General features: G+C 36.5%; 1 protein-coding gene across 5 annotated transcripts in view; it reads right to left on the bottom strand.

The window, feature by feature from the left end:
- FBLN2 (fibulin 2) overlaps positions 1-21,118 on the bottom strand; it is a 130,486-nt gene that overhangs the window by 23,004 nt on the left and 86,364 nt on the right. For 4 of the 5 annotated variants that reach the window (XM_081939890.1, XM_081939891.1, XM_081939892.1 and 1 more), the window contains exons 6-9: positions 18,933-19,119; positions 12,778-12,984; positions 4,418-4,537; positions 3,606-3,707 (exon numbers count right to left, since the gene is read on the bottom strand). In XM_081939890.1, coding sequence (XP_081796016.1) covers positions 3,606-3,707; positions 4,418-4,537; positions 12,778-12,984; positions 18,933-19,119 — 616 coding nt within the window. The remainder of the gene's footprint in view (positions 1-3,605; positions 3,708-4,417; positions 4,538-12,777; positions 12,985-18,932; positions 19,120-21,118) is intronic. The other variant, XM_081939893.1, reaches the window with a different exon arrangement.

Genomic DNA, 21,118 nt, shown 5'->3' with positions numbered 1-21,118 from the left:
CTTTCCCATACAAACTCTGCATCCAACAGCACATTTTACAGATAGAATAATTGTGGCACAGTCCAGCAAAGATCTAAGATCAAGTTAAAGGCAGAAAAGTAGTAGAAATCTCATTTAGCAGCAAGGAATAAAATAGGCAATCAAACCCTGCAATCAAGAAAAGATATCAGGGTAGAAGAAACATCCTGTAATTCTATGAATGACCATACAAGAAAACAGAGAACCTTTAAGCAAGAATAATAGATTTCCGCCAGATAGAGCAAACCATCTCAGAGAAAGAAGTAGCTGGATAACAGAAACAATTATCTCATAATTATTGCCCTTTCTTGAGCTTTTCAAACAATCCTGACACTTGGATTTCCTGCCCCAAAGTAAGGAACTTTCTCCATTCTGTTGTCTTTCAAGTCTATTAGAATTTTGATTCTCAATAGTATTCAATCAGCTGAACTGCAATTTCAAAGTATCTGGAAAGTACCAAGCAGGGAAAGGTTGACCTACAAGACTATCCTCTGCAAGCCACAGTGTTTGTCAAAAAACTTCAGAGATTACAGGTGAAAGAAAATAGAATGTACAATGAATCCCTAAGTGACCTTGAATATTTAATCAAAACTCAAACGATATGGAAACAAGAAAACAGAGAAGTGTCCAATTATTTCCTGCATCTGCAAGATTTATAAATAGCTTCTCCTGGGAAAATGTACATGTCAAAGCAATTTCACAGGTTTTACTTGCATGTTGATTGATTTCAGCTGAATGCAGGGTCTTGGCTGGGGAGAGGAAATGCAAAATGTGGACTTCTCTTCAGCAGAAAGGAAAGTAAAAACCACAAACATCTATGAGGAACATTTTTCCATATCTTCAGTGCAAATTGAACATACAACATTTCCAGTAATGCAAGCAGAAGCAAGTTATGAAATACTTGGAAAAATAAAAGTTTAATTAAACATTTAGAGAAAAGTTAGTTTCTAATCTTGATTCTATGCCTGCTGACTCAACAGAGCTCATAATAGAATTATATCTTAATCACTTATAGAATGATGAGTTACAACTTCCTTGAAATATTGTTAAAGTTACAGATGAAGTGTTGCTCATTTACCACTTAGGACAGCACTTCTGAGAAGTCCTGAAGAACAGCCAAGGGCCCAGAAGATTGGAGAAGGGCTAGTTTTGCAATAATAATCCTTACTTCAACTATTGGTTCAGTTCTACACACTCCAATTTAAAATAAACTGGAGCAAGTCTAGAGATAGGTTACCAAGATGGTGAAAGGGCAGTGAATGACTTGGCTCCAGACGTTGTAGAGGCTCCAACACTGGAGTATTTTAGATATTGGACAACCATTTGTCTATAAAGGTATAGGGTTTCCTGTTTGAGCAGGGGGTTAGATTTCCAGTCCTGGTTTGGAAAGTGAAGTGGCTGGACAAAGAAGTCCTGCCCTTGCAAAGCCCTAGCAAAGTCCTGCCCTGTAGATTTTAGAAGTCTCATGCGAGCAACCACCTATAGGGCAAAATGGGGCATTGAATGGAGGAAAGAGAATTTTGTTGCTCTTTAGGCAATATGTAGAATTTCATTCCTGCACTTCACAGAAGCAGTGACTCAAAAACTTATGGGGCAAAAAATAAAATATAGTTTATACATATCCTAAAATAGTTTGACTCCCTCCCTCCCCAAGCATCTACACATTTTGCTCACAGTTGGCAACTCAATTACACCTGCATGGAAATGGCTCCTATTAATTAACAGAAATTCCATCTGAGGGTTTTATTAATTACTGAAAGCAAATGGAATGGTCAAGAAAAAAGCAACCCATTGGGATCTCAGTATTATGAACTTAATTTCTCCAGACCCTTGCAGGTCTATTGCCTCTTTGGGGTTGGCATAAATGATTTGCAGTCCAGATCCAATGTTTACTATTGCCTAAAAGCCTGACTAACTATTTCCTTTAGCTATTCAGTCACCAGAACCAAAATTATAGACAACCAGTATACTGATGCTAAATGCAAACAGTTTCTGCACCAGGGAAACATATAATAGCTTCGCTGACATAACAAGTACACAGATTCTCCCACCCTGCAGCTGGAATCATACTGGTATTAGCTATCTGCTACACTGAGCTTCATTGGCAGAAAAGCGGGATAATGTAATAAATAGCAAACAATACAATACAGGAACCATTTCCACATTTCAAAATTACCTTGTAGCACAGAGCCATAAACCAAGAACACCAATAATGTTAACGTAAGCCAGAAATGTTATGACATTTTACTAATACTACTAAACTGTCAGAACAAAAGTTAAAATATCACAAAGTTAAACCAAGTTGTGTATGTATATATCAGTGGTGGGTTTCAACATTTTTTAGAACCTCTTCTGTAGGTGTGGCCTGCTTTGTGGGAGTGGCTTGCTGGCCATGTGACTGGGTGGGCATGGCCAACTTGTAAAATGTGGTGAAACTCACTTAACAACACTCCTGCTTAGCAACCAAAATGTTGTCTCAGGAACTCTGGCATTTGAAGCACGCAAGTCTTAAAGCTGTCAAGTTACAAGACCCTTGCACCCCTAACCCTTTAGAAAAAACCCCCAGGGGTGTTCCAACTTGACAGCTTTAAGACTTGTGGACTTCAACTCCCAGAATTCCTCCTCTCGCTCTTCATCTTGATGATGTGTGGACGGGTGGGGGAAGGAAGCTGGAACTGGTTCTAAACAGCACTGTAGATTTGTGGAACCTCTTCTATAGAAGAGGTTAGAACTGGCAGGAACCCACCCCTGGTATATATGTATCTATGGATATGTACACTTTTAACATTAAAAGCGGGAAAATAAAAATTGTGTAAGTAAAACTGCTTGGTGATTGTTGGAGATTTTTTAAAAAGATGTTTCAATATAAAACTAAGTAACATCACTTGTGCTAAAAGGGAATAGGGTTTGCTATCTGTTTATATACAGTAGCTTGTTGTATGAGTGTTGGTGGGATGGTTGCTGTTCCAAAGAATTACCAAGAAGAAACTCTAGCAGAAGTAAAATATCACATTGATTTTAATGGCATATTTTACATTTTCAGTACATTTATAGTCAAATCCCATGTACCGATAGGTTGGGAGTGAAGATGTAAAGTAGCTCCACCAGAGTCTTTTAAGAAGTAACTAACCTGCCCATTCAAAGAACAGTTTAATTAACCCTTTCTTGCAATTGAAATCTTCCCATGTTTTCTTATTACAGAATATCCATTAAGGAAAGATATGTAGAATAAGTTTTTCTTGCCTTTCTGTTAGGCACGCTATGAGACAGCCATATGGAAGCACCCTGCAAATTATGCAAAATTGAATTGTATATTTTTTCCCAGTAAAGGAACTAACTTTCATAGTGGGACCAGTTAGAATATGCAATGCATCAAGAGAATTGTAAATGAAGGTAAAGCATATGCTTGAATTGTTTTACAACTATTTGTAAAATAAATAGACCAAAATTTAGGGATATAATACGTAAGCTTTATAGGTATAATTATCTTTTCAACTAAATAAAACAATAGAACCATTCTGACAGTGTCTAAAGGTCCTTCAATAGATAGAACTGAGAAGCAAGGATTTTGATTTCAACAAACTTACCTTCACAGGAAATGCCATCGGACAGAAGGACAAAGCCAAGTGAACAGGAACACACAATTTCCCCTTCCACCATATTACAAATATGCTTGCAGGGACCATTATCTGGGAAACATAATATTTCAAAACATGTTAAAACTATTAAAGTGAATTCCTTTTATATTATAATTATATCCTGGTCATCATATCAGAAAATAAACATGCAAATAAACCACATACCCTCATATGCTGAATCATTCTTTAGAATATTTCTTTTATTGGTAAACACACCTGAGCTAAGTTTATCTATGAGGCTGAAATTACTACACGCAGCTGTGTTGCACAAACAAGTCTAAACAGCTAATCTTAAATAACATTGAGTTTTCAAGTTAACCTCCAATTATGCAGCACATTATCCTTTGAGCTACTGTTTTTCTTTTTTGTCAACCTATTGGAAGCTGTTTGGACTAGTATTGAAATAAAAATTGCTAAGGAAGCTTTTAATGATTTTCAAACACATGAAAAACAATATATAGAGTTGCTTGTTCTATAAAATGGGTGACTATATAAATTAGATAGAGATAGATAGCTAGATAGCTAGATAGCTAGATAGCTAGATAGCTAGATAGCTAGATAGCTAGATAGATAGATAGATAACTAGATAGATAGATAGATAGATAGATAGATAGATAGATAGATAGATAGATAGATAGATGATAGATAGATAGATGATAGATAGATAGATGATAGATAGATAGATAGATAGATAGATAGATAGATAGATAGATAGATAGATGATAGATAGATAGATATCTCCCACTCCCAATTAGACATACCTTTACATTTATCTTGTTCTACTTGTAAAGTGTTGTTGGTTGCAGGTTGAATATTTAAAGCTTCTGGAGCTGGAGTGGCTTTCTCCTCTAAGGCAGTATTTTGTGTATCATCTTCAAAATCTGAAAAAGTATATATTACAGAAATATTTTAATTACATTCTTTCATGTCTTTATATTTAAAAAAAGGTTTTCTTTGGAAGATACAAATAACTACAGTTTATTGGGAAGCATAGTAATTAAATTCTCGCACCTTGTGAGATGCAGAAAGAAATAAGGCAGGGATGCTTACTGTCTCATCTCTTGCTTATTTTGATCCTTGAAATATTAAACATAAGAAAAGAAGTGGGGATGTGGGAGTAAAGATTTAAAAATGAATTTATAAGTCAAAGTCTTTTGCAGATGACTTGGTCTTGATTTTGGAAGATCCTTTAAGGGGAATTGAAACATTAAATTAAAAGAAGTTGGGAAAAGGAGGAGGAGCTTCCGACAATGGCAGTCGCCTCTTGAAGCTCCGGAATGCCAAGGAGCTCGGCGATGGGGGGGAAAGAGGCTGTATCCGGCCCTCGTTCCATCTGAGGGCCGGGAGTCAGACAGCATGACCACCCTGGCCCATTTTGGACCCATTTGGGTCCGCCAGGGTGGGTCGGGAGGTTGGAGGGAAGGCTAAAGATTACTCTTCCCCCCCTTTTTTGACTGACCACTCATCATCCACAGCACCTTGACCCCATCGTGTTTTTAAGATCTTTTAAGATTATTTATTCGAGGCTAGACCTGCTCCGCCTGAGGGAGTCCCCCCTCTCGCAGGCATGGCCCTTGTCGCTTGTAAGGGCCCGCCTTGATGACGGGTTTATAGACCCCGAGAGGTGGAAGAAATGGAAGAAACGGAAGCTTAGGGGGTTTTTAAATAAATGTTTTTTATTCCATCACTGACCATAGGGGGCGAGCAATTGCCCCCTGTGGAATGGGCGCACAATTTGGGCGTCCTCCTAGATGCCCGGCTGTCAATGGATGACCATGTGGCAGCCGTGGCAAGGGGGGCGTTCCACCAGGTTCGCCTGGTGCGCCAATTGCGCCCCCTACTGGACCGGGATGCCCTACGCACGGTCACTCATGCACTGGTGACGTCTCGGCTGAACTACTGCAATGCCCTCTACATGGGGCTTCCCTTGGGACGCGCTCGAAGACTGCAGCTAGTCCAGAACGCAGCCGCGCGGGCTATTATGGGGAGTACTAGGTACTCCCACGTAACACCACTCCTGCGCGAGCTGCACTGGCTGCCTGTGGTCTTTCGAGTGCGTTTCAAGGTGTTAATTACTATCCTTAAAGCGCTCCATGGCTCAGGACCTAGGTACTTGCGGGATCGCATCCTACCACACACTTCCCTGCGACCGATTCGCTCTCACAGGGAAGGACTCCTCCGGGTGCCGTCCACTAAGCAATGCCAACGGGCGGCGCCTAGGAGTAGAGCCTTCTCTGTGATGGGCCCAACCCTCTGGAATGACCTCCCCCCCGATATCAGAACCACCACCGACTTCCGCTCCTTTCGACAAAAACTGAAGACTCACCTGTTCCGTTTAGCCGGCCTGGCCCATTTATAGTTTTATTCTACCTCCTGGCAGATATTTTAATTGGGTATTTTTAGGGTATTTAAATATTGCTTTTAATTACTTTACTTCAGATATGTACAGTTTCTTATTGCCTCCTCTTTGTGTTTGTATTTTCTATTTATTGATGTGTTTTTATTTGACTGTACACCGCCCCGAGTCCCTTTGGGGAGAGGGGGCGGTATAAAAATCTAAATAAAAGTAAAGTAAAGTAAAAAGGTAGACCAGCTGGTTTTAAAAATCATAAACAAAGAAAAATGAGCATTTTAACAAAAATATGAAAATAAGGAATTGAACAGAATTGTTGAATAGAACAGGTTTTCAGATGGAGAAGAAAATAAAATAGACAAGTATCACCATAACAAATATTTAAAAAGGTAAACATTTCCCCTGTCCAGTCATGTCCAATTCTAATTGTGTACTATTTCAAAATTAAGATGGGAGAAACTACAATGTCATTGCTGTGGAGAATTTCTATGATTTATTAGAAAGTGCCAAAAGGATATATCTAAGTTTGTATGGCAAGGGGAAAAACATGAGTTAAAAACCAGATGCTACATGATGCAAAGGAAATTGTCTAGTGTATAAAGGCCTGTCAAATTTATGTTGGAAATGTAAACAACAAGAAAAGTCAGTCATAAACAGTTGAAAAAAGTCCTGAAAATCAATCAATCAATCTCTCTCTCTCTCTCTCTCTCTCTCCCTCCCTCCCCCTCCCTCCCTCCTTTCCCCCCTCTCTCTGTGTATGAATAAGTACAGTGAGATTTTTGTACGAACAAAGGTTGGAAGATTTAACCATATTTACAATAGAGAAATGATTGATGAAGATGATTGACTTTTTTGATCAGAGAAAAGGCAATATGTTTACTACTGGCTGGAAATCTCTTATACACTGTTTGTAAATAAGTTTTTGATGATTAGACAGTTTATAGAAAGAAGAGTCAGAAATAGATAAAATTATAATTGTACTTATAATTGCTGTAAAGATCAGAAGCGACTTCTTTTGTATTTTTTTCCTTCCTTTCTATTTTTCTTTTTCTTTCTTGCACTTTTAGCTCTCTTTGATTCTTTATTTTTATTTCTTATTCTATATCAGTATCATTTTTAATTTTTGTTTTAAAAACTTTTAATAAAATTATGTGCGTGTGTGTGTATTAAACTTTTATATAATTTTATTAAGACTGTGTGTGTGTGTGTGTGTGTGTGTGTGTGTGTGTGTGTGTGTGTGTAAAACCCCAAACTCTCCCATTTTGATCTTTGGGATTCATGATAAAGCAGCTATCATATTTCTCATATGATATGATTCATCAGTGACTAAGACTGTCTTTAGCTTTCAGAATCTCTGGACTATTTTAGATATCATGCAACAGAAATTTATTTTGCTATTCTTCTACCCTAGAATTTCCTTGCAACAAATATACTTCAGAAGGTCTTGTAAAATAGCAATAGCAATAGCACTTATATACCACTTCACAGTGCTTTTCAGCCCTCTCTGAGTGGTTTGCAGAATCAGCCTATTGTCCCCAACAATCTGGGTCCTCATTTTACCCACCTCGGAAGGATGGAGTCAACCTTGAGCCTGGTGAGATTTGAATGGCAGTCAGTCAGCAGAATCCACTAGCGATGCACATTTACTATGTACTATTTTTTACTATATTACTCAAGTAAAAAATTGAAGATAAAGAAAAGCAAATAAAAATGATTTTTTAAAAAATGTCCAAATACTCCAGGTGTTATTCATTAGGATGATGTCATTCATTACTTTGATCTTAAGAATGCCAACAAGTGTGCAATCTGATTAAACTAAACTTCATGAATATCATAGAGAAAATCTATTCATGTGATCACTACGATTCGAGATGGTACATAAACATATCCCTCCTGCTCTATAGTATCTTTAGTACAATGTCTGTTAGTATAGTAGATCTATCTTCAGAAGATACTACTGAATCAAAGGCCATATTAGTTACCTATGTTCAAAACCCCATAACCCTCAAAAGGGCTGCTGTTTGCTCTTCGTTGTCACTAAGATTTGACACTGACTTGATGGTACATAAACAATATTTTCAGAAATGAACATCTGAAATCCATTAAGCTGATTACAAGGTCATAAAAAATTAAGATGGAATTTAAGTATTTTTCATTTCAAGTAGTACTTAAAGTGTTAAATTTTCATTGCTATAAAGACAGAAATGGATGTGAATAGATATAATTTGAAAAGAAAAAAAAGTCAATATTAATCCACTATGAAATTAATATTAAAGAATTAACACATTCTGTTTAACTTAAGGATTTTTAACAATGAAACCTTTCTGTTACACTGAATTTTGCCTTGTAACCAAATGTTTTTAGCATTGTAAATACTTAATAAAAATGGACAAATAATAATAGAGGAAGAGATGTAATGTTAAATGTCAAGTTTCAGATTTTTGAATAGTTGTTCATTTAAGAAAATAAGTGCAATAGAGTACATTTAAACAGGTCTATTTTCCATAGCAACAAACTTGGTATGAACCTGACATCACCGATTTGAATTTAAATTTAAAATATCAGCACATATGACAAGATCTCAAACTATAACATCGGAAAGCTTTTATCTTTATTGCATAAATTTTAAGAACTGAACACATTATTTATTTAAAAACAGAACTCCAATGAAGACAACATATAAAGAAAAAATATGCTAACATTATTTGTTCTCCCTAATTATAATGAGTGTTGCCCAATTTAATTGGATTGTCTAATAAAAGCTACCGGCTAAAATGAAATCAACTTAAATTAATTTAATTTTATGTATTTTATTTTTCCTCCTTAATTTTACATGAGTGGAAGTATTCTGAAATAAACTGAAGCAAAAAAAAATCTTCTCTACTGAAGCTGAACCAAATGAATTTATAGAGATGGGATAGAATGGTAAAAAATAAGATGACTAACACATGGCTAACAGACTGTTCTTTTTGCACTGAATCAAAATCTTGCTAATTATTCCGCAACTAAAACATGACTTTTTCTAAGGATTTTCTTGAATTTTCCTCAAACGAAGCAGCAAAAATGGGACAAAAACATAGCAAAAGAAAGAGGAGAAAGGTTTATTGGTGTTGGCGGGGAAAACATAAATGCTTGGACCAACTTTTCAAAATAAAAAGCCTGGAATACATGCATAAGAGCACATTTTCACATTATCTTGAGGTGTAATTAAAAGCAGTCGTGCAAGAAACTTTTCTGGATAAGGGACTACCTTTATTTCATGACTCCACTAGATTTATATTGATTCAGTCCAATTCACCCCAGGACTGCATCCCTTTCTGTGGAGAAGATAAGTTATTATAAAGATCTGAATGGCTTCCATTTCCACAGGCTCCTGGAATCAGCCAGCCCTGATCCTATCTTGTCATAAAAGTTTGATGCCTCTCTCATTCTCTGTCTTATTGCTAGGAGCAAAAATTAGAAATTGGGTGCATATAGGAAAGCAGAGGGAAAGTAATCTAATCATTGTGAATACAGTTAGCACTTGCTTAACAACCACAATTGGGACCAATAACTGTCAATAAGTGCCACAGTCATTAAGGGAGACATCACATGATCTTGACTTGCGATGTTACTGCCAGCTTCTCCATTGACTCATCAGAAGCCAGCTGTGAGGTGCACAAGGCAATGATTGTGGGATGCTGTAATAGTCCTACACACCTGCAGCTTGCAAAACACCTGAATGTTCATTTGCTGGCTGCAGGGATGCTGTGATGGTTGTAAGTGCGAGGACCAGTCACAAAGTCGGTTTTTCAGTGCTACAACTTTGAATGGTCACTAAACAAGGGCAATCATGTATGAATTACTTTCTGAACAGTGGAAAGAAAGCAGAGGTTTAAGATAGTACCTTTCCTATATTATCCACTCTTCTCTGAAAAAGAATTGAAATTATTGCATTGAACAAGGTACAGATTTTGGGGGTAAATTCTACTTTTCAACAGTATTTGCACAAGTGACTTCACAAGTAAGGGTTCTCTTACCCTTAACTATTTCTACTGGGTTAATTTCGAGGGTTTGTGTTTGTGCTCAAGATATTCATGGGATAGAAACTGTTCAACATGCTAAGCTTAAATATAGTTTGGCTAGGTTCTGATTGACTCTGAATAGAATCTCTGATTCACTCCATAGCATTTTAAATAACTCCTTTCCAGCGGTGGGTTTCATATTTTGTTACTACCGGTTCGCCGTGTGCATGTGCCCCCTCCGCACATATACCCGGCCTTCTGTGCATGCGCTTTGCTTGCATGTGCCCGGCCTCAAAAATGTGCCTAAATAGGACGGCATAGAGCCGGGGCAGATGGGTGCAATTTCCCCTACCGGTTTGGGCCAACCGGTCTGAATCAGCTGAATACCACCTCTGCTCCTGTCTCCTTGTGCTATTTATTAACAACAACAACAAAAAACCTCAAAGGAAACTAATCCATCTTCCACTTTCATGTTTCCCCCCCCCCTTTTTTTCTTTTACTGTCCATGTTCAGTGGAGCACTTGAAGCAGTACAAGGATGCTTAGCTGAGATTACTAATGCACAATTCAATAATCTCATGACATATGCTGGGTTTATTTCTCCATTAGGTGGGAGAAGAAGGAAAAAAGACATTTGAAGTGTCAATTTAAATGTTTTATCAGCTTATATATGAGCCTGGTGGTTGTCCTGGAAATGCTTGTGTGTTTTGGATTTTACTTTTTTTACCAATGTGATTATTTCCATACTTTCAGGAGGGATGGGGGAGAATTTTACTTGGTTCTCATTTTAATATTTATCTACCCAATTTGCATCCTGCAAATTACAACATAAACCAGAATGCAGTTATAATTTGCTCTTGCAGTTCTACAGCTTTTGAAATGTAGATCTCCGATTTTTAAAGCATATATAAACTATATAGTTTTTAAAAGATATGTAAAGTTATGCATGTTATACAAAATACCATACACTATAAAATATATGTATTTATTGCAGGGAGCTGCTTGTAAAACTATTTGTATTAGGAAAAGCCTATAAACATTAGGAGGCCTGACAAATTGAAAATACAACTTGTCATGCAGTTTTTTCCTTAAAAAAAAATCAGAAACACTCAGAAGGGGAAAACTGATAATTTGTGCCTCACAGTGCAGGAAGTGAACAATCTACTCATTCTACTTTATATAGATAAGATGCATAAAGATAGGATTTATAAAGACTTACATTTAGAACATTGGGAATATCTATAAATGTGAATTAAATTTGGAAGATATACAGGTAGTCCCCAACTTACAACTATTCATTTCGTGACCATTCAAAATTGCAACAGCATTGGAAAAAAAGGAACTTATGACTGATCCTTGCATTTAGCAGCATACCCATGGTCACATGATCAAAATTTTGGCATTTGGCAACTGGCATGTATTTATGACCAGTATGTGTTTATTGCCATTTGCAAGTCTCTTAGCCACCTTCTGATTGTTGTACATTGAGGACTACCTGTAGTACAATGTCTACTAATAGATATTTAAAAGAAATTTCTGGATAAAAGGCCATGTTGGTTACCCAGATAGTGTTTAGAACGCTATAACCCTCAAAAGAGCTGCTGTTTGCTGCTATTTCCCAGCAATATAGCTCATCGTCTCTGGATCCTAGAAACAGTATGTAGTTATCATGACAAATAGGCTTGCAAAATTATTTAAATTGGTGACCCATTTTTCTTCTTTCAAGAGGGCTGCACCTGATAGATGACTGCAAGAACAACATTTGACCTATGGAATGAACCAACTGACAATGCAAAATATTTTTTTTACTTCCACAGGGATGTTCTTGAAGTCTGTCATCTGATTGATCCAAAATAATAAGATAATTCTGCTTGCTTAATTAGAATATTCAAATACCCACCATAAAAGTTCACTAATTCCTAAACTAGTTTCTACTAAGTAAAACAAGATAGTTACAGCTGCACATCACTGGCAATCTAGTAGAGATTGTTATGGATGTCCAATTATTGTCCAATGTTTGAGTAAAAAAAACAAGCCCTAGAAAATAAGAAAGAATGCTAAATATTTGTTGTGGGCTATTTAGTTGGTTTTTTAAAAACCTGTGTTAAACTTTTATCCACATATGAGGATAAATGCAATTGATTTGTATTTACTTACTTTTATTTATTTATCTAATTCATTGGCTGCCTATCTTACTACAGGGTAACTCTGGGTGGCTTACAATATCACTTGTTCCTGGAGATGGTGGAGCTATTGAAGAAGGGTTCATGTACCGTGTTTCTCTGAAAATAATACAGGGTCTTATTTTCTTTTGACCCCCCAAAATAAGCGCTTGGCCTTATTTTCAGAGTGGTCTTATTATTTTTGAGGTGCAGGAAGTGTCGAGCGTGGTCACCTCATGGCTGCTGTTGTGTTGCAATATTTTCAGGGAGGGCTTATTTTAGCGCATGCACTCAAAATCCCAATTGGGCTTATTATCTGGGGAGGTCTTATTTTTGGAGAATAAAGTGTGTGTGTGTGTATTCTCAGCCTGTGAAATTTGAACATTATGTAATATCACATCTTTTTAAGAGCAAACATAGAGGTGATCAAACAAACAAAGAAAAATGTTAAGGATCAAAGTTCACCAAATACTTAAGTGGCTAAGTTATGTATATATTTAGGAACAAACAGGCACTTCATTAATGAAAGAACACTAACTATGAAAGTAATGCTGTTGTAGTTGGGCCCAACATACATATTCTTACCTGGGTTCATTTTCTTACCTGGATTGCAGCTGAGTCCATCATCTTGCAAAGTAAAGCTTGGGAAACATGAGCACTTGTAGGACCCCACAGTGTTGATACAGAGGTGTTGACAAAGCTCTCCCGGATAGGCAAGGCACTCGTCCTGGTCATCCCCAGGCAGGCTGTTTGACATTTCAGCTTCATGACTAATTGACAAGGCTTCGTGGTGATCCTCTATCTCTGTCACTGACAACATTCCTTAGTCATCAATCGAGATGAGAATTCATGGAAAACAGTCTATGCATATTAGATGACTATGTGTAGGGGACTATGTTAACAAATAAATGACTTCTTCTACAGGATCGTTTAACGTACCTCTTAATAATAATGGACAGAGTTCTACAGATGACAGGGGATCCTCAATGGGCATAGATAATTTGATCTTCATCCAGTTGAAGATTTGTGTCAATAGCTCTTGCCTCCTCCCAAGTGCCCTGGAGCAGCTTTTCCCTTGACAATGCTCCCACTCCCAAGGCAAATAATCATTGTCAGCCCTGTCATTTTATCTTACTGAGCCTTCCCATATAAATCTTCAGAGAATAAGAAGGATGCAGGATGCCTGCTAGAGAGCCAAGTGATGGATCCCAAGAGTTCTTATTTGTGGCACTCGGTATTGCTACATGATAGGCAAAGGTGTAGGATAAGGAGCAATAAAGACACTGACCCATGAATTAAGATTTGCAACAGATCAGAGGTTTTATGCATGCAGAAAAAAAACCTTTATCTATCTGTCATCTATCTATCCATCTAATTCGATAGCTATCAAATTTCTACAACACTTGCACCATGGTTTACACATAAAGATTATTAAGATAATCACAAAGCAGTGATCAGTTTGTAGAAAAAATGGTTCATAGTCAATGAACGATATAACATGTAACAGTGATTTTCAAAATTAGCTTCACTTGCAACAGAGGCAAAACAGAAAAAAATGAAATACATATTTAAAAAAATGTTTGCTTTTAATGGTAAACATATTTTTTTTCACGTTCAGGTTATAAGCTTGCAAGCTCTGGGAAAGTTCAGAACATGCTGAAACATTAACACATGGGATAAATTAGCTCTTCTGTTTTCATAGCTATGAGTTGGAAAGGGAAGGGAAGGGAATCTAAAGGGTAAGCATTATTGATCTAGTAAACTGGCAGGAAGAAAAACTCAGAGAGGGGAGCTGAACTTTAAAATGCCCATTGATTAAAAGCAATTGCTTCAGCTCTAAGTACACAGTTCATCTGGTCAGCAAATACAGAGGGCAAATGGAAAAAGGGAAATTGATTTTCCTTTGGTCATACACAACAGGCAGTGGCCCATATAAATTTCACCATCTTCTGATTGAGCTGATTGTACTCTTGCTTTTCAGATTTAAAACAAGTGAGTTTATAAATGATAAGAACGCACAGCTGTTTTGTGTTTGTGTTCCTATGTATGCGTACATGCGTATGTATGGGTTTCATGGAAGTTTCACAATTTTTTCCAGACAGTGGGTGGCTGCATTTGGCCTATTATTGGTATACCTAGGACTGGACTATACTCAATTTTATTTATCAAAAAAATATAATTGTTGCTATCGCATATTTAATCATTTTACATTTCTGTCATATTAAGAATGATATTTCTAAGAGGAGCCCAAAAGTTTTAAAGATTGCAAACAGCCTTGGAGCTTCAGGTTGTCTTGGACACAAAAAAACCCTGATGCTTTCTTTTAAAGCTTTTATATCACACTACCCTGACCTGATGTAATCTAGATGTGTTGTAATACAACTTCTGTCTTCCTTGGTCAGGAAAATAATTAGCTTAGATGACATGAGCTAAGACAGAACTGCTGGTGGAAATAGCAAAAGCAGATAAAGCTCTGGTATTTTTTTTAAAGCTTGCTCAAAAGATGGAAGAATATGAAATAGAGGGACCCACCCATAAAAACCCAAGGCTAATCTAGCACTGTCCCCACTGCTCAAAAGTCATTCTTATGTCAAAAGCTACCTGGCTTATTATTAGAAACAGAAAAGCATTTTTTTTAAAAAAAATTGAGTAACATGACAACTTACGAATTTTTCTAGACCACAATTTACCCAAAGGAACCCACAAGGGAGTGTTTTTGCTTAGAGCATAAACTCCACCATCTGTCATACCCAAAACATTGAATAAATCAAAGCAATAGTAATAAACAATAAGCGACAGAATAAAAATAATTCTTGCATTTCTGATATAAAGAGAAGGCATCTTAGGGCAAATACGACACAGCTAACTAAAAGACCTTGTTTCTCATCACTTCTAATCCAGGCAAGTTCCACTCGCTGGTGAACCAGCAGAAGGTTTCTGAACTTATCTATGTAGGTATGTGGACTAAGTTCCAAATAAGCAATTACAATATAGATCACAGTTCATACTTTCAGCCAATAGTCTTTTACTATCTTAGCTTTTAAAAATACATAATGGCTGCTGTTTGTGTGCAACTTTCAATTACCATGTTTTAATTTAATTTAATTCAGTTTCATTTAATTGGAGAGTGTTTGCAGATTTTTAATTAGGGAAAGATGAACCCTATCAGATTTCATTTGATGCAAACATCTAAGCCACTGAGAAGTCCAGTGGAAACTGAACAGCTAAATTTGCTCCTAATGGAATTCATGCTTGAATACTTTTAAAAGCTCTACTTTTTTGTTGTTGTACTTTTTGGTTTGGGTGTTCCTTAAATTTCATAGTTAATTATATGAAAAAAAATAGAAGGCTTGAGTGGGGAAATGAACTTTTTGAGACTGGGATAAAAAATATTCAATATATTTTAAAAGAAAGTTGAAGCAAGATGAATCCAATGAAACCTTGTTTCTTGGAGTTTGGAAACCTGTCTCTATTCAATGATATATTACGCCTTGGCTTAAATTGACATTACAGCAGAAGTCATTTCTGCTCGGATTCCTATCCAGTTTCTATAGGAGTCTACTCCTTAGCTGTACTTTTTCACTTCAGATAGCTCCCACAAAGTTCTGGATTACTGCCAAACAAATATTTCTCCCTCCCTAGATGTAATTCCTCTGTGCAGGTCCTATGCTCTTTTTGATTGTCCCTTGATTTGAGGGACAATGATATAGGAATCAAAATAGTCCAATGCATAGCAGGAATGGGAAAGAACTAGGGATGAAATTATTTCCACCATCTCCATATTGTGAGACAGCTTGGTGCAGCCAGTTTGGGAAGCTGGGGGGACACTTTAGGGCAGCCACTTTCTGTCAGCCCTAGGAAGGAAAAATGGGCATCTTCCAATCTTCTGTGTAACTATGAAAATACTACATCTATCATCCATCATAGCGGATGTAATTTGACACAAAATAATGACAATAATTTCCACTTATTAATCCCAGAAATAAACCCTTTGTGACTCAGAGCCACAATAAGGCAGATGTGCATTTCCCCAATGGATTGGGTAATTAAAAGTTGCCAAATATGTATTCTTTATTTGTATGCAATTGTTGCTATGTCCACTTTAAGGCAGTCACTTTCTGTCAGCCGTAAGAAGGAGACAATGGCAAACTACTAAAAAAAAATTCTTAGTAAAGAAAGCTGCCAGGACTAATCCATACAATTCAGAGGTGGGTTGCCAATTTTTCTACTACCAGTTTGGGCGTGCTCCCTTGCACACTTGCATGCACAGAAGCATCCGGGCCAGTGGGTGAAGCCTCCTGCCGTCGCTACTACTGGTTTGCTCAATCAAGGCTGAACTGACAGCAACCCACCTCTGATACAATTCCCATGAGTCAATACTAACTCTAATTCACCCCCTCTCAAAATACTCCATATGTACATGCAGATATTTCAGTATTTCCCTTTAATTTTTGGTTTTCAGACAATGTGCAAATGCCTATTTATAGTTAATCTACCAAGTCTGGTATATAAAAGAAAAAAAAAATCTTCAGCATAGTTGTTTCTTTCAAAACTGCAATAGCTCTACTTTTCTTTCATGTATCTTTGAGATTCCATAGCATCACCGACTCCCTTTTCTTGAATTTCATCACATTCATTTAGGAGCTTATTTTGTTAGTAGGTACATTTACCGTGAAAATGACACCATACATTTAAAGTAACTTTATTTTAAACCTTCCAGATTTTCTATATGCTAGCTCATTCTCTTTAAAAATTCTTTCTACTACATTATTTCTGGAATAGATTTTCCTATATTACATGACTGGGTTCCTGTTTTATTTAAAACCTAATTAAATGTCAAAAACAATAATGTACTTCATTAATTATTGTCTACCTCTAGAAATATAACTTATGGAACATTCATGTAAAATAATTTAATTATACCCATATAGCCTCTACAGGAAAAATGGGCATGTTCCAATCTTCTGTGTAACTATTGAAAAGACTACATCTATCATTTATCATAGCAGATGTAATTTGACACAAAATAATGACATCTTTCCATTTATTAATCCCAGAAATAAACCATTGGTGACTCAGAACCACACATAAGGCAAACATGTATTTTCCCCAAGGATTGAGTAATTAAAAGATGCCAAATATGTATTCTTGTATTTGTATGCAATTGTTGCTATGTCCAGTCAGGAAAGAAATTGGCTGCAGTTACTAGAAATAACATAATCAGTTCTCAACTGTGGACAGCCTGAGAGGATCTACTTGGAAGGTTCTATCGACTTCATAAGAACTTCTATGGCTATGTTGCAGCCATGTACAAATATTACTGTACTGGTAAAATGCCAGTTGTTAAGTCTAAAAGCCAGATGGATCATGGATTATAGCATCCTCAAAGTGGGGAAAATAATTTGATACACCCAGCATGCCAATATGGTGCTATGGTCTTCTTCTGTAATAGGATCATCATCCATAAGTGATGGATGTTATGCAGAATTCCCCTTTCTTCTCTCAACTGTACCAAGGAAAGTATATTTCTTAAATTTAGATTCATTTTATGATAAAAATGACACTTTAAAATATTATATTGTCCTGCACCATTGATTCCAAGTTAGTGACTATAAAAAGTATACTATCCATATCTGCCCTCTGATAGGTTTTCCCCTACATTTAGTCTAGCAAAATGGATTTAAGAACATTTTAAAAATACTATAGTATTTTTAAAATGTTCTTAAATCCATTTTGCTAGACTGAATGTAGGGAAAAACCTATCAGATATGGATAGTATAATTTCAATATCTGAGCATGTTGGTTATATGTTTTTATAGTATCTAGCTTTACAAACTAATTGAACATATTTCTGTTTAACAAGAAAAGAATATAATGCATAAGAATATAATGATTATGCATTCACCTGCATAATTTTCTAATTAATAATGAAAAAGGCCAGGCCGTATCTAGTGTCTTTTTTGGAAGATTTTTTCTTTTTTTTTTAAGATGTGTTTTTGTTCTTGATGATTTTGTTATTATAAAATTCAAAACTGCCATTTGCTAATAAATATCTTGAAAAAGAGAGGTGCCTTTATGCAAGATGTTTTTCCATTTGATGTATATCTTCTATGAAAAGAAAATCATGAGCTTTATTTAAGTAGGCATTTTTATGTAGAAGTTTCCATATTAAACATGGAGTCATCTCTATCCCATAAGGCCGACTGCATATATTTATATGGTTTAATATCTCTTTGGTTTCGGAAGAATCTAACCTCAGCAAGTTCCCTAGTATACAATATATGGGCAGCACATGATATACTGTAGTATAACAATTGCATAATGCAACCAATGGGATTATATTCATTGTCCTGACTTTTTTGTTAAAAACTTGCTGGCCTCCATAAGTGTCTTTCAAAAACCATTTAGAAGAAATAGAAACAGAATCAAATTTTGCACAAAGAAACGTTGCTATAGAAGTTAAAAGTCACCTGTATTTCTTGGATCTGATTTGCTTTAAAAAACTGGTTGCTTTGGTAACAAATGCAGTATTTTGTGTACCTTAAACACTATTATTTTTGGGGGGGGGGGGAAGAAGAACGGCTGTCAGGCCGAGGTGAGGTGAAATGAGGTGAGGCTCCTTATTCCTCCTCCCTCAATATATGGGTGCCAATTTCAGCCTCTTGGTTCAGCCCTCCACAATAGTCCCAATTTCTCAAGGGGCCTGTTGGAAAAAAATAATTGCCTTCCCCTGTTATAGACAATAATAATGCTCTTACATTTTTCAGGTGTCACTGTTGACAATGGTTCAGGCTGTCTCTTCAATTCTGGAGAGATAAGATGGTCTTCCCCATCACAACAGGAAAGCATCACATGGTTGCAAGGATAGCCAAGATTTGGATTCGACTCACAAGTTTGACCCTCATTTTTTACTTGTTGGCCCAACATGCAGCAATCACAACATTGCTGAAAGAGAAAGGTGCCATTAACACAACAATTATGTTCGTTTAATTTAGTACTAGCAAAATGCTTTCTTGATATATGGGTATCAAAAAGTGGTAGTGTGTAGCAGTATTATAAACACTGCTCTCACAAACTGATAGAGAATCCATAGGGATTATTAATTAATTTATTTCTGAATCATCTTTCCGGTCAAAGAGAAGCCAGCGTGACACGGAATCTAATATTATTTACATATTTGCAAACTGCAAAAATTAAGTACTTCAAAGTATTTTTTTTAAAAAAACCACTCAGAACTCAGAAGAAATAAAGTTTTTATAATTCAGAAAAACTTAGTCCAGTCTTAGAAAGAAAGTTCCAGAACTGACCACAAATCAAATTTATTTTGTGTTTTGACCAAGACAGCATTTGTAGATGGAGTAACATAAAGAAGACCCTATAAAACAGTTCTTAAGTCTGACATAGCAAATCTATAGTTCTCACAAAGCCGTCAAATTCATGTCTGAAGCCTCAGGATCCCTGACATTACAATGTTTAAATGTAGAAATTATTACAGGTACTCCTTGACTTACTACCACAATTGAGGCCAACATTTCCATTGCTAGGCAAAGCAATTGTTAAGTGCTTTTTGTCCCATTGTTTGATTTTTATTGGCCATAGCTGAATCTAAATGAATCATTCTAAGTTAAGTGAACCATCGGTTGTTAAGCAAATATAGCTTCCCCTATTGACTTTGTTTATTGGAAGCCAGTTGGAAAGGTTACAAATGACGACCATATGATCCTGGGACAATGCAACTGTCATAAATACATGCCAGTTGCCAATCATCTGAATTTTGATCACGTGACCATGGGGATGCTACAATGGTCAGAAGTGTGAAAATTGGTCACACGTTTCTCTTTTTTAGTACTGTTGTAACTTTGTATGGTCACTCAATGAATGGTTGTTAGTTGAGGACTACTTCAGTGGTGGGATTCAATTTTTTTTAATATCAGTTCTTTGGGCATGGCTTGGTGGACGTGGCGTTGCTTGGTGGGCATGGCAGGGGAAAGATCCTATAAAATCCCCATGTCCTCCCCACTCCAGGGAAGGTTACTGTAAAATCCCTCTTCTCTCCTGATCAGCTGGGACTTGGGAGGCAGAGAATAGATGGGGGCGAGGCCAGTCAGAGGTGTATTTACTGGTTTTGCGAACTGCTCAAAATTCCCGCTACCGGTTCTCCAGAACTGGTCAGAACCTGCTGAATACCACCTCTGGACTACTTGTATATATTATTATAAATAACAATATGTAATGACAGCTGTCAGTTCTTTAGTGATATTGGCCTTAATATGCATCAAGTTCTTTCCAAAACCTAGGAGATCATAATGTATTGAGGTAAAATATGTGCAGATCCCAGCAGTGTGGTCTTTTGCAATTGACAGAAGGCAACTTTGCCAGTGTGCAGATTTTCTGAGTGCTGTCCAAGAATTTTTCATCCAGTTGTGCAAATGGAGCCACCATAGGCAGTTTACATCATAATCTTTCAGATCTTTGATTTTCAGATCTTTGGGACTTTCTCCAATTCTTTTCTATACCACTATACTTCTATACTACTATCCTCTAGCATTGCCACATCAATTATCTACACATTCTTCTTTTCAACCACATTTAAATCTCATTTGTTATGAGCCAAGACTTTGTCTATTATATATTTATTGTCTGTACACCGCCCCGAGTCCCTTCGGGGAGAGGGGGCGGTTTATAAATTTAATAAACTAAACTAAACTAAGACTTTATCGGGTTATATTGCCTGCACATTTTTAACCACTTTTTCAACTACACTACTAATTTTTATTACATTTTACAGATGTTCCAGTGAATCATTTTGGCAACTGGGTTATATCATTGTTTATAATTAGCTTGTAAAATCTTCTTGCAATGAGCCGAATATATGATTTATTGCTTCTTCTGTTTCTTTGTCGGCACTTTGGATCATTTGATGTTTTTTTAAAAAAAATCTGGC

This window comes from Natrix helvetica (assembly GCF_964273705.1).
Source record: "Natrix helvetica genome assembly, chromosome: 1".
NCBI lineage: Eukaryota > Metazoa > Chordata > Lepidosauria > Squamata > Natricidae > Natrix > Natrix helvetica.
This window is presented reverse-complemented; position numbering and strand designations above follow the sequence as displayed.